At 43.2% G+C, this 14,630-nt stretch overlaps 1 protein-coding gene across 2 annotated transcripts in view; it reads right to left on the bottom strand.

Annotated features, from left to right (window-relative positions):
• The window catches only part of LOC115105521 (flotillin-2a), a 31,767-nt gene extending 19,387 nt beyond the window's left edge, over positions 1–12,380 (bottom strand). Inside the window, exon 1 of one of the 2 annotated variants that reach the window (XM_029627659.2) lies at positions 12,156–12,380. In XM_029627659.2, the coding sequence (XP_029483519.1) occupies positions 12,156–12,204 (49 nt within the window). In that variant the 5' untranslated portion in view covers positions 12,205–12,380. The remainder of the gene's footprint in view (positions 1–12,155) is intronic. The other variant, XM_029627658.2, reaches the window with a different exon arrangement.
• Between the last annotated feature and the right edge of the window lie 2,250 nt (positions 12,381–14,630).

Genomic DNA, 14,630 nt, shown 5'->3' with positions numbered 1-14,630 from the left:
AACCATAAAGTCATAGGGTATCAAGTCAACCAAAGCTGTACCACCCCTCCACATGCCTACAAACAAACCCAATTTAGTGTTAACCTATTACAGTGTCATATTGTATGTAGTGTTATTCCCCTCTTAGTTCAGTGTATTTGTGAGTGTTTTAGGCCTCATGTAGAAACAAGTTATTTAACTGGATTTACAGTCACAACAAGCCTCCTGTAGACCACAAAAGAAACACTCACTAAGAACTTCCCCTTGCTCCACATACACCAACAAACCACAATTGATGGTGGTGACACTTCTACTGCAGGAAAGTTAGCTCACACGCAAATGAGAAATCAAGTTCTGGAAAACACAATTGTGTTAACAAATGGCAGTTATCAAAAGGGTTTTTACTGGTAGTGGTTGTCGGCCCCCCAGGCTATGATAAGGCCTAGAGCAAATAAACTAACAAAGACAGCTATGATATTAAGGGGATTATTTTTGCCACTCCATTCTTCCGACAGGTTAAATTACTTCACGAAAGCGATGCGCGGCGCATTGACGGGGCAGAACTCTGTGTTATGATTGACGGTCAAATAGTTGCTAGCTATGACAAGGAAGCTGCCATGTGGGGAATCGTAGGCAGCTCATATCTTATTGATACCATGTCTTGTTTTGAGTTGTTTTGACTCATCACATCTATGCTAATATAACATTTGCTAGCTAGCCAACCAACAAGTAACAATGTATTTGAGAGAAAAGTGCTCATTGAGCAAATGTACACTGCTCAAAAAAAAGGGAACACTAAAATAACACATCCTAGATCTGAATGAATGAAATATTCTTATAAAATACTTGTTTCTTTAAATAGTTGAATGTGCTGATAACAAAATCACACAAAAATGATCAATGGAATTCAACCCATGGAGGTCTGGATTTGGAGTCACATTCAAAATTAAAGTGGAAAACCACACTACAGGCTGATCCAACTTTGATGTAATGTCCTTAAAACAAGTCAAAATGAGGCTCAGTAGTGTGTGTGGCCTCCACGTGCCTGTACGACCTCCCTACAACGCCTGGGCATGCTCCTGATGAGGTGGCGGATGGTCTCCTGAGGGAACTCCTCCCAGACCTGGACTAAAGCATCCGTCAACTCCTGGACAGTCTGTGGTGCAACGTGGCGTTGGTGGATGGAGCGAGACATGATGTCTCAGATGTGCTCAATTGGATTCAGGTCTGGGGAACGGGCGGGCCAGTCTATAGCATCAATGCCTTCCTCTTGCAGGAACTGCTGACACACTCCAGCCACATGAGGTCTAGCATGGTCTTGCATTAGGAGGAACCCAGGGCCAACCACACCAGCATATGGTCTCAAAAGGGGTCTGAGGATCTCATCTCGGTACGCAATGGCAGTCAGGCTACCTCTGGCGAGCACATGGAGGGCTGTGCGGCCCCCCCAAAGAAATGCCACCCCACACCATGACTGACCCACCGCCAAACCGGTCATGCTGGAGGATGTTGCAGGCAGCAGAACGTTATCCACAGCGTTTCCAGACTGTCACATATGTGCTCAGTGTGAACCTGCTTTCATCTGTGAAGAGCACAGAGCGCCAGTGGCGAATTTGCCAATCTTGGTGTTCTCTGGCAAATGCCAAACGTCCTGCACGGTGTTGGGCTGTAAGCACAACCCTCACCTGTGGACGTCGGGCCCTCATACCACCCTCATGGAGTCTGTTTCTGACCGTTTGAGCAAACACGCACATTTGTGGCCTGCTGGAGGTCATTTTGCAGGGCTCTGGCAGTGCTCCTCCTTGCACAAAGGTGGAGGTAGCGGTCCTGCTGCTGGGTTGTTGCCCTCCTACGGCCTCCTCCACGTCTCCTGATGTACTGGCCTGTCTCCTGGTAGCGCCTCCATGCTCTGGACACTACGCTGACAGACACAGCAAACCTTCTTGCCACAGCTCGCATTGATGTGCCATCCTGGATGAGCTGCACTACCTGAGCCACTTGTGTGGGTTGTAGACTCAGTCTCATGCTACCACTAGAGTGAAAGCACCGCCAGCATTCAAGTGACCAAAACATGAGCCAGGAAGCATAGAAACTGAGAAGTGGTCTGTGGTCACCACCTGCAGAACCACTCCTTTATTGGGGGTGTCTTGCTAATTGCTTATAATTTCCACCTGTTGTCTATTCCATTTGCACAACAGCATGTGAAATTTATTGTCAATCAGTGTTGCTTCCTAAGTGGACAGTTTGATTTCACAGAAGTGACATTGTGTTGTTTAAGTGTTCCCTTTATTTTTTGGAGCAGTGTATTTAGGTTTTCAATAAAATGTAGAGGAAATATAATTTAAAATGTTGTCAATCTTTTGTTTCTAAGTTAACTGGTGGGGTTTTGCTCCACGGTTGTGAACACCTCGGGTTTGTTGCACAACAACCCACCAGTCTATTATAGCTGCCTTTCAGAAGGAGCAAATTCAGTTGAGGAGTGTTGAGAATGACTGTCAGCTGTAAGGGCAACCAGGGTCGTGTTCAATAAGGCACATTGTAGATAAATGTTTCATGCCAAGGGAACATTGTCTGTTCATCTACCCAGACAAGCATGTGCAATATCCCTCCAAAATGTGAGGAAATGCAGTTTGCCTAAGGTACTGTAGACCTGAGGAAATTAAAGAATCATTCAAATCAAATTGATTGCATGAACCACCATAATAAATAGCCTAGCATTTTCTTGACTAAACACAAGAGTTTCTAAGCTTCCTTGCGGATCATGAGGACATGGCTTCATGTCACATCAATAAAATGTCTGCCGTTGGGGGCCTCCCGGGTGGCGCAGTGGCTAAGGGCACTGCAGCGCCAGCTATGCCACCAGAGACTCTGGGTTCGCGCCCAGACTCAGTCGTAACCGGCCGCGACCGGGAGGTCCGTGGGGCGACACAATTGGCCTAGCGTCATCCGGGTTTAGCAGGTAGGGATATCCTTGTCTCATCGCGCACCAGCGACTCCTGTGGTGGGCCAGGCGCAGTGCACACTAACCAAGATTGCCAGGTGTTTCCTCCGACACATTGGTGCGGCTGGCTTCCGGGTTGAATGTGCGCGGTGTTAAGAAGCAGTGCGGCTTGGTTGGGTTGTGTATCGGAGGATGCATGATTTTCGACCTTAGTCTCTCCCGAGCCCGTACGGGAGTTGTATCGATGAGACAAGATGGTAGCTACTAACAATTGGATACCATGAAATTGGGGAGGAAATGGGGGTAAAAATTCAACAAAAAAATGTCTGCTGTTGTTTTTCACATGATTTGTGTGATTCAATCCTTTTATAGTGTGTGTGAGTGAGAAAAAAAATTAACCCTTCATCTAAGGTATTCTGGCTTACAGGTTTAAAACTCACAGCAAGCAGTACCATCTAAGGGCGTCAAGCATTTCTGGCTGTTGACCAGAAATGTCCAGCTTTCACGACACCCCCACACACGAGGGGGAGACGCTGGCTTGTCTTGACTTAAAGATTGTTTGCACTTATTATTAGGCCTACAGAATGACATTTTAGCTGCAAGGGCATCCCGCTCAGAGGCTATTTACAGTGCCTTCAGAAAGTATTCACACTAGAGGTCGACCGATTTATCGGAATGGCCAATTTTAAGTTTTTATAACAATCGGAAATCAGTCATTTTGGACGCCGATTTTGCAGATTTCTTTTACACCTTCTTATTTTCAATGACGGCCTAGGAATGGTGGGTTAACTGCCCTGTTCAGGGGCAGAACGACAGCTTTTACCTGGTCAGCTCTGGGATTCAATCTTGCAACCTTACGGTTAACTAGTCCAACGCTCTAACCACCTGCCTCTCATTGCACTCCAAGAGGAGCCTGCCTGTTACGCAAATGCAGTAGAAGCAAAGGTAAGTTGCTAGCTAGCATTAAAAACGTATCTTATAAAAAACAATCATAATCACTAGTTAACTACACATGGTTGATGATATTACTAGTTTATCTAGCGTGTCCTGCGTTGCATATAATCGATGCAGCGCTGGGGGATGATTTAACAAAAGCGCCTTTGCGAAAAAAAAGCACAATCATTCCACGATTGTACCTAACCATAAACACCAATGCCTTTGTTAAAATCAATACACAGAAGTATAGATTTTAAACCTGCATATTTAGCTAAAAGAAATCCAGGTTAGCAGGCAATATTAACCAGGTGAAATTGTGTCACTTCTCTTGCATTCATTGCACGCAGAGTCAGAGTATATGCAACAGTTAGGGCCGCCTGGCTCATTGCGAACAAATTTGCCAGAATTTTACATAATTATGACATAACATTGAAGGTTGTACAATGTAACAAGAATATTTAGACTTAGGGATGCCACCCGTTAGATAAAATACAGAACGATTCCATATTTCACTGAAATAAATGTTTTGTTTTCGAAATGATAGTTTCCGGATTCTACCATATTGGTGCGGCCCGCCACAGGTGTCGCTGGTGCGCGATGAGACAAGGACATCCCTACCGACCAAGCCCTCCCTAACCCGGACGACGCTAGGCCAATTGTGCGTCGCCCCACGGACCTCCCGGTCGCGGCACCACCCGGGAGGCCAAAGAATGTGTTCTTAACTGACTTGCCTAGTTAAAGATGAAATAAAAAGGTGTAAAAAAATTCCACTCAAATGCTACTCAATTTAAAAATCTAGATGACTTTTTATGCAATATTGCCCAGACCTACGTGCTGGTCAGAGACTCCCAGTACCATTCAGCACTCACTGCATACTGAAATTTTGCAATGAGGGGTGTGGGCCATATTACAAGATGGACGTCTTAATGCAGGTCTCCAAAGTGGAGAGGAGCAAAACTGAAACGGACCCTGGAAGGATGGATTATTTCAGTGACTGACTTGTAGCCACAGCTGCTGCTCTGCTTCCCTCAGAATACTTCAGATGCCAGACAGACTCCACATACTAGAGGCCACCATGGGAGTGAGAATTTACCCCTTAAAAAGCATGGCATCACATTTTGGCTCGCTTCATGCCTGGTTGATTCATGCGCTATGGCTAGGCCTTTGTTTCTTAGAAGAAGAAAAAGGTCCTATTTTACTAAACTTTTTTATTCTAAGAGAAAATCATAAGTGTTACTAGTGGGTGGTATGTTCATAATGGACAGTTATCAAATTGTATTTGTCACATGCACCAAACACAATAGGTGCAGACCTTATTGAAATGTTTACCTTCAAGCCCTTATTAAACAACAATGCAGTAAAGAAAAAGTGTTAAGTACAAAAAAAAAGGGTCTGGGCTACGTTCTCAAATAATCGTAAGGTATGCTTTCACCGTAAAGCATTTTTTAAAATCTGACACCGTGGTTGGATTCACAAGAAGTTCATCTTTAAACCTATGTAAAATATGTTTTGTTTTCTGAATTTTTATGAGTATTTCTGTATTTGAATTTGGCACTCTGCAATCTCACTGGATGTTGGCCAGGTGGGATGCTAGCGTCCCACATACCCTAGAGAGGTTAAAAGGCTGCTAAAAATGGTAAATGTCGGTATCGTTTTTTGGCAAGGAAAATATCGGATATCAGCCAAAAATGTCATATTGGTGCATCCCTAGTTTAAATGTCTTACTCACATCGGCTACGGAGAGCGTGATCACACAGTCTTCCGGAACATCTGATGCTCTCATGCATGCTTCAGTGTTGCTTGCCTCGAAGCGAGCATAGAAGTGATTTAGCTCATCTAGTAGGCTCGTGTCACTGGGCAGCGCACGGCTGTGCTACCCTTTGTAGTCTAATAGTTTTCAAGCCCTGCCAAATCCGACGAACGTCGGAGCCGATGTTGTACGATTCAATCCTAGTCCTGTATTGATCCTGTGATGGTTCGTTGGAGGGCATAGCAGGATTCCTTATAAGCTTCCGGGTTAGAGTCCCGCTCCTTGAATGAGGCAGCTCTACCCTTTAGCGCAGTGCGAATGTAAACTGTAATCAAAGGCTTCTGGTTGGAGTATGTACGTACAGTTACTGTGGAGACGATGTTGTCGATGCACTTATTGATGAAGCCAATGACTGATGTGGTGTACTCCTCAATGCCATCGGAAGAATCCTGGAACATATTCCAGTCTGTGCTAGCAAAACAGTCCTGTAGCTTAGCATCTGCGTCATCTGACCACTTCTATATTGACCGAGCCACTGGTGCTTCCGGCTTTAGTTTCTGCATGCAAACAGGAATCAGGAGGATAGAATTATGGTCAGATTTGCCAAATGCAGGGAGAGCTTTGTACGCGTCTGTGTGGAGTAAAGGTGGTCTAGAGTTTTTTTCCCCTCTGGTTGCACATTTATCATACAAGTAAAACGGATTTACGTTTCCCTGCATTAAAGTCTCCAGCCACCAAAAGCGTCGCCTCTGGATGAGCGTTTTCCTGTTTGCTTATGGCCGTATACAGCTCGTTGACTGCAGTCTTAGTGACAGCATTGGTTTGTGGTGGTAAATAGACAGTTATGAAGACTATAGATAAACTCTTTGTAAATAGTGTGGTGTCTTCACTATCATTAAATTGAAGACTTAGTTTTTATCAAAGATTCTATGTAATTAGTATTACGCGATTAAACTGATTAATCATGTAACTAGGAAGTCGGGGCACCAAGGACAATATTCAGATTAAAGTTATAATTTCCTAAAATAACTGCAGATATTTTATATCTGATCAAATAGTCTGATTAATGAATTATTTATTTTACCTCACTTTAGTCTCATTCCAAACGTCGTAAATTGGTTATCTGCACGAACCCAGTCTTCACTATGAGTTATCCATACATCAATTGTCTTACATAATTTATTTATTACTAACTAAGTATTTCACAGAAATGCATAAACAAACAAAGTCAATATGGTTACAAGAAATGTACAAGAAAGTGCCCTAGTGGGCTAAACCGGCATCGCGGCTTGTTAGACAAAAGGGAAGTGGTGGTCGACCAAGAAGTCACTACAGAGTTAATAATTCTAACAATTGAAATGCTATTCCTTTACACATGAACGCTCACTCATTCGGGAACAATTGCAATCAATATATATTTACGCTCAATGTGTAGTCTTGATCGCTGGTGAAAAGTTTGTTTCTTTTGTAGAATTATCCGTCCCGCTCTCTCCCTCTGTGTGGTTAGAGTGGATTGTTCAGATTGACATTCATTCATTCGTTATAGAATGGGTGTTTCAGCGGTTGTCGTTCTTCGCATTCAATGATACAGAATTCCTAGCTGCAGACTAGTAATTAATATCAAAGACTTTACCACGTGGTATGGTTAAAAGATTCAGCAATGGTCTACAACCTTTGTCCCCTCGTAATGGAGGAAAACATGGTCTGGTGATAATTTCTCAAAGTTGGGTTTTATTCAGAATTGCAGAAAAGGGGTTGTCCCAGGATGCCTGACCCTAACTGGGCTCAGGGGCGGTCCTCTGATTTAGTTCAACTCAAAAGGGAATTGGCATTTCCTTCATTAAACAGACCAAAACCACATTGAAAATTGTGTAAACAGTATCATACTCACTCATTCATCTTATACAACAAGTAGATGTAAACCTCATATCTGAGGCTATTATATAAACAGCGTTATGGTAATGTGGCCACACCGTCTCTCATGAGCTTCCCCAAGTTGTAACACACGGACCAGTTCGTAGCTGGATTCTTCACCGATCTTTTATACCTTTTCTGGAACATGACATTTGTTCGGACCTCAAGCTTTGCGAGGTGGGAGAAATTCCTTTGTTCTCTATGAAAATTCACTCTCTCTCTTATACTGTGTGGCCATGAGGCAGGGTCTTCTCCTCAGGAATTTACGATCTCTCTCTGACCACAGCAGCCTAGTTGAAGGAGGCAAGGGGGAGGCAGGGAGAGGGGGGTGGGGCTTGCTGTACCCAAAGAGGACATCGTCATGACAGTGGTTCACAGCTTATGAGATAGGATTTGCTCTCCTGAGGTAGAGGAAATCCTCAAGACTTCCTTACTATTAGATTTCGTGCACCAGCTGTTGTTTACAAATATACACAGACCGTCACCCCTTGTCTCACCGGAGACGGCTGTTCCATCTTGCAGATGCAGAGTAAACCCCGCCAGCTGTATGTTATTCACGTTGTCAATTAGCCACGACTCGGTGAAACATAAGATATTACAGTTTAAAAACTTCTTCGGGCTAGGGGGCAGTATTCAGAAGTTTGGATGAATGAGGTACCCAAAGTAAACTGCCTGTTACTCAGGCCCAGAAGCTAGGATATGCATAGAATTACTATTGTATAGAACACTCTAAAGTTTCCAAAACTGTTAAAATAATGTCTGAGTATAACAGAACTGATATGGCAGGCGAAAACCCGAGGACAATCCAGCCAGATCTCTTTTTTCAGCTCACCCTTGATTACTATGGCTGTCAATGGGAATACAAAAGGAATACCTCCCAGATTGCAGTTCCTATTGCTTCCACTAGATGTCAGTCTTTAGAAAGAGTTTCAGGCTTGTTTTTTTTATTTTTATTATAAAGTGGCTCCTATTTTGGCTGTAGTGTTTGTTGCGTGTTCCGGTGAGTGCACGTACTTCGTTATTTATCTCCGGTAATGGTCTCCGGTATTCTCCATCTTAAATTTTAACATTAATTTACATATTAGGGTACCTAAGGATTGATTAGGAATGTTTGATATGTTTGGAAGAAGTTTATTGGTAACTTACGGGATTCATTTGTATGCATTTTGAACGAGGGAACCGGTGGATTACCGAGTCTAGCGCGCCAATGAAACAAACTTTTGGGGATATAAATAAGGACTTTATTGAACAAAAGGACCATTTGTTATGTAGCTGGGACCCTTGTGATTGCAACCAGATGAAGATCTTCAAAGGTATGCGATTTATTTTATCGCCATTTCTGACTTTCGTGACGCCTCTGCTAGGTTGGAAAATGTATGTAATGCTTTTGTGCAGGGCGCTGTCCTCAGATAATCGCATGGTGTGCTTTCGCCGTAAAGCCTTTTTGAAATCTGACAAAGCGACTAGATTAACAAGTAGTTAAGCTTTTAAATGATGTATGACACTTGTATTTTCATGAATGTTTAATATTACGATTTCTGTCATGAATTTCGCACTCTGCAATTTCACCGGATGTTGTCGAGGCCGGGCGCTAGCAGCACGCCTATCCCAAAGAGGTTTTAATGTCCCATTGGTATGATAGTGATCGCAGTTTGTCTATTTTGTTATCCAATGATTGTAAATTGGCTAATAGGACTGATGGTAGAAGCAGATTAACAACTCGCAGTCGGATCCTTACAAAGCACCATGACCTACGTCCCTGATATCTGTCTCTTTCCCATGTGAATCACGGGAATTTGGGCCTTGTCAGGTGTCTGAAGTAAATCCTTTGCATCGGACTCGTTAAAGAAAACATTTGTCCAGTACGAGGTGAGTAATCACTATCCTGATATCTGGAAGCGATTTTCGGTCATAAGACAGTGGCAGAAACATTATGTACAAAATAAGTTTAAATTACGCGAAAACTCACATAGCACAATTGGTTAGGAGACCGTAAAACAGCAGCCATCTCCTCCGGGGCCATTATGAATTTCATGGGGGATGAGAGAAGCTAGCCTGTGCCTTAACCTAACTTTGACCCCCTAAACCTAACCCCGGACCTTAAACCAAACCATAACCCTAAAGTTACAAAGACCGCTCATGTACTTGCTCAACAGCTTGCTTGCACATCAACTCTTCGGTCAGTTGCAGCATGGTCATCTAGTGACAAAAGGAAAAGTGAGGGTCACTGTAGTATGGATCACGTGACCATAATAATTTGGGTTTTCATAGTCATCTGGTGACTCATACCTCTGGTTTCAACACAAGGGAAAATCCAAGAGCTGTTCTTTCATTCAGTAAGGAATGTAGTCCTGATAGCCAACAACGATGAGACAGCCTATAGGGAGGTCGTCAGAGACCTGACAGTGTGGTGCCAGGACAACAACCTCTCCCTCAACGTGAGCAAAACAAATGAGCGGATTGTGGACTACAGGAAAAGGAGGGCCGAACACACCCTCATTCACATCAACAGGGCTGTAGTGGAACGGGTCGAGAGTGTCCACATCACCAACAAACTATCACGGTCAGAGGAAGGCCCAAAAAATGGTCAAAGACTCCATTCACCCAAGTCATAAACTGTTGTCTGTTACCGCACAGCAAGCGGTACCGGAGTGCAAAGTCTAGGTCCAAAAGGATCCTTAACATATGTCAGGAAGACCCCCAAGCCATAAGACTGCTGAACAATTAATCAAATGGCCACCCAGACTATTTACATTGACACCCCCCCTTTGTTTTTTTACACTGCTGCTACTCGCTGTTTATTATCTATGCAGCCACTTTACCCTTACCTACATTACCTTGACTAACCTGTACCCCCGGTCCCTGTACCCCCTGTATATAGCCTTAAATATTTTCCTAGTAAATATTTTCTTAACTTTATTTCTTGAACTGCATTGTTGGTTAAGGGCTTGTAAGTAAGTATTTCACATTAAGGTCTACACCTGTTGTATTCAGCCCATGTGGCAAATAAAATATTAGACAGGAAACTGGTTTCTCAAAGAGGTTATGATAAAAACAAACTACTCTGCACTGTAGTAGGCTACACCCCAAACCAGAGTCAAACTACTGCAATCTGTACAAGACGAGTACAAATCTGATTCTTTCTTCTCTAACCAACGTTACATAAACAATCAAATCTGATTTTGCTGAGTGATTTGTAATCCTCATACATACTATCTGTCTCAATAATAAAACAATCAAAAGGGTTGATTATGATATCATGCCTAATTTGTGTAACTTTCTACAAAAGACTAAGATAACATAGCCTAGCTACTCACGTATCCTAGTGGACAGAGGGAAGTCTGTCCTTGAAACTGCCTGAAAATGACATTGTAATCTTTCAAGGCATATACGCAGCTACATTTACCAATATAACATAGTTAATTGCAGTTCTCCAGTGCTGCTACAGATCAGGGTCTGTAAAGATGGAGTCAGTTTCCAGACCTTAAAAGACCTCACGCTACATCTAATGTCTCTAACTTAACTCATATGGATGAAATAAAGCCATCAGCAATAGTTCCACAAATTCCAGTGGTTTGCTCAGGTTTCACATGTCACGAGTCATGACAACCACTCTCTCATATTGCCACACTGCAAATAGAAGGCTACAGGCAGTCTAGTATCCAGAAATTACATTTTCAGATGCAAAAAGCATATCTAACATAATTAGTAAAACCTATTAATATGTTCTTTTAGCAAGTTATTTATACTACGTTTAGAGTTGTACTGTATTTCATGGGTAATATTCCATTAGCTACAATCACTGTGGCTTTAACATACCAGGCCAAATTTCATACCATTTAATCTGTATTACGTAAATCTGCTATGACATTTGTGGTCTGAATGTATAGGTAACTGTAAATCGATCTAGGTAAAATCTCCTGCTAAATGGCTAAAATGTCAAACGTATTAGACCTGACATCACAGACAGCCTGACATACGGGTATGGGAATGGGCGGTTCCCTCCCCTCACGACTCGGAGACAGTCATTCATAATCACAATGTTCCAACGTCCCCAAACTTGAAATGCGCATCAATCACTTGATTCATAACGACATAAGTGCGATTGTGATGCTGTTTACAATCACATGGTGTGTCGTAGAGGTGTGGCATCTAGAGAAAAAAAAGTGATACGTACCTCCTGCCCTGAGGAACACATAACTGCAGCGTTTAAAAATAACTGGAAACTCGGAAACATAATTCAGGTCGGAAAGTCGGAGCACTAGAAAAGAGGCCAGAGTTCCCGAGTTGGAATTCCGAGTTGTGGGTGACTGACCGTTCAAATTGATTTTCCCAGTCCGAGCCCGTTTTTTCCCCAGAGTTCCCAGTTGTTTAGAACGCAGTGAAGTCGGAGATTCCGAGTACCCAGTTGTTTTGAACGCGGCAACTGTGAGTCAGCTATCTGTGATCTAGCTAGCTAGCTAACGTCAGAGGAATATAGTAACGGTCTACATTTTCAGAATTGGTAATGACACAATGACGAGGTTATCCATTGGCATAATCACGCGCCAATGTGCATGTCACTGTGTAAATAACAAGTGAAAGTAACATTAACTTAATATTTACAAAGTTGAAGATGAATGTGACGGTACGTACCTGAAACAACAAGGGCCTCATTTGGTCCAACAGTATGACAATTACCCATGTTATTTCAAAACGCGTATCCCAAACCAAGTGCGTCTGTCGCCTAAAAATCTTCTATGGTAATTATGTCAGTCCACAAGCACACGTTTGTCGCGTGCGGGTCCTCAAATGTACTTGCGTAACCCCTGCTTTATTATACAGTTTTTATAGACACTGGGCTGATTCAATCATACTGAACCGCGGGGCACCGGTCTATGGCACGTGACGTAACTGGGCAAAAATGGTGAGGGAGGAGCCATCTCAAATGAAGGGAATGCGATGAACTTTCAACCAGTGCAAAACACGTCTACCCGGGCGCCCGAGACAGATTAATCGAATCTCCTCATTGATTATTTGTAAGGCTAATCGATCCGAGAAAGAACAACAAAAGCGCCTTTAGCGCTTTCTGTTTAAAGGCGCTTTCTGTTTTCCCCTTTTAAAGTGGCTTAGTCTTCGTCCGATTGTAATGAACATTTGGGCGTCAGCACATCGCCCACCGCACTTCTTTATGCACATACAGACAAGTGTAGAATTTCACCAGCAGGCGCCACTACACTACAATAAATGGTGATGGGGTCGGGGCTCATGGAATGAACGTGTTCCATAGTGGTTGTGGGCTGTTTATCGCTGAAGTAGGCCTACTGTGTACAGTATGTCAAGTGTTTGACCAGCAGGTTGATTTATTTTGCATCATTGTGCCTAGGAATAAGTATTACCAATTAATCACAGTTCAAACGTGTAGTGTGTTATTGTAGTTTTTACCTGCATTTTGAAGGAACCATCAACATATAATAAATGTAGCGGTCTTTATATGTACCACAGAGGAACCAAGAAATTAAGAGCGACACTACGGCTGACTTTTTAGCTCGACACCACGTCTGTCTTTTGGGGCTTTTATGTTGATCTGCAATAATATTATGAAAAGACAGGACAGGAATACATCAGTCTCCAACGAAACATATGACAAGTTGTTCTTTCTCTCAGTGTTTTCTCTGACTGAGGAGAACGGGAGCTAGGGATGTTAGTAGGTGACGTAAGCACCAGGCAGTACTAGTAGCGCAACAATTGAAAATAGAAAGCCCCCAAAAAGTTCCTGTCGATCATAGCGATCTGACTCCCCCCCTTCTGTCTGAACTTGGAATATTCCTTTTCGCGGGGCTTGGGCCACTGACCCTTAACCTGGATATTCTGTTCTGCGTTGTGTACTATTCTAATAATTTGAAGTTTGATGGCATAACCATTTTAACTCTCTTACACTCACCCCTTCCTAATATCATCCAACTTTAAGACATAAGGTACGAGTTCTTCCTCCACAGTGGTACCTTGACCAAAAGTAATCCAGAACGACAGCAAAGAGACTAGAAATACGCTCTTATACATATAACCTATGACGCTCTAATAAAGTATTTCTCATACCCTTATTGATTCTTTCTTGAGATCTATTTCTCTATTAATCTATCTCTATTAATTTCTCTATTAATCTATCCTCTGGGCCTCTATATTGGGGTACTGTCACATCAACAAAAGTTGATAGGACTTGAATCAGGGCATTTAGATGCTCTCTTTTGTCAGGCTCGGCAATCACTTGACTCATTGACTCTGAAAGTCTTCTGACAGGCTTCACAACTCTTCCAGTTCGAGTTCTCAAGGTGCCTTCACTGGGTCTCAGGACTGTATCAGTGAACTAAGACATCTGGCTGTTTCTGCGCTCTTCCTCTCTCTGGTTACTCGTTCTCTTCTTCGTAGATCTTATGCATCCAGAGCCGCTGACTGATGCATGTCTACTGATGATGCCATCTTGATTGCTCACTGACGTCTCTTTTCTACTTGTGTCATCTTCGGAAGGATCACTTGAATCATCACTAGGCATCCTTGAGGAGCTTCTTGTGCCTGAGATAACTGCTTCTCCAGAGAACATGTCCTCCCATGGGCTTCGAGGATCAGATTCTCTCATGTTTACTCCATCTTCCAGTCCCGAAGATTTTTGGGCTTCAGCTTCCGTGGGCCCCTCAGGATTCTGGCCATCGAGAATCCAGGCAGCAGTCCTTCGATCCTCTGAATCCTCATCCATATCAAATACCAGTCTTTGGTCACCGCTGTCGGTGTGTCTTTCCATGTGATCACATGGACCGTTGAATCTCACAAGTCGGCAAGTTTTCCTTTTCCTATTTCCTTTCGGTTTGCCAAGAGAACTCAGTCTCCAATCTCCCGGGCAGTACCTTTCACTCTCTTGTTATACTGCCTTGCTGGCTTTTTCTGAGCTTCAGTGGTGTTGGCCTTGGTGATCCTACCAGCCTCTCACAGGTATTTTTGGAATGAGTCGACATACTCGTCATGAGTCAACACGTCTTCGTTTTTCAAGGAGCCGTGGACTAGCAGCCGTGGAACTCGGCCAAACATCAAATAGAATGGCGCGAATCCTGTCATTTCGTGTGTGGTAGAGTTGTA

Source organism: Oncorhynchus nerka, linkage group LG22, assembly GCF_034236695.1.
Source record: "Oncorhynchus nerka isolate Pitt River linkage group LG22, Oner_Uvic_2.0, whole genome shotgun sequence".
NCBI classification, from domain to species: Eukaryota; Metazoa; Chordata; class Actinopteri; order Salmoniformes; family Salmonidae; genus Oncorhynchus; species Oncorhynchus nerka.
This window is presented reverse-complemented; position numbering and strand designations above follow the sequence as displayed.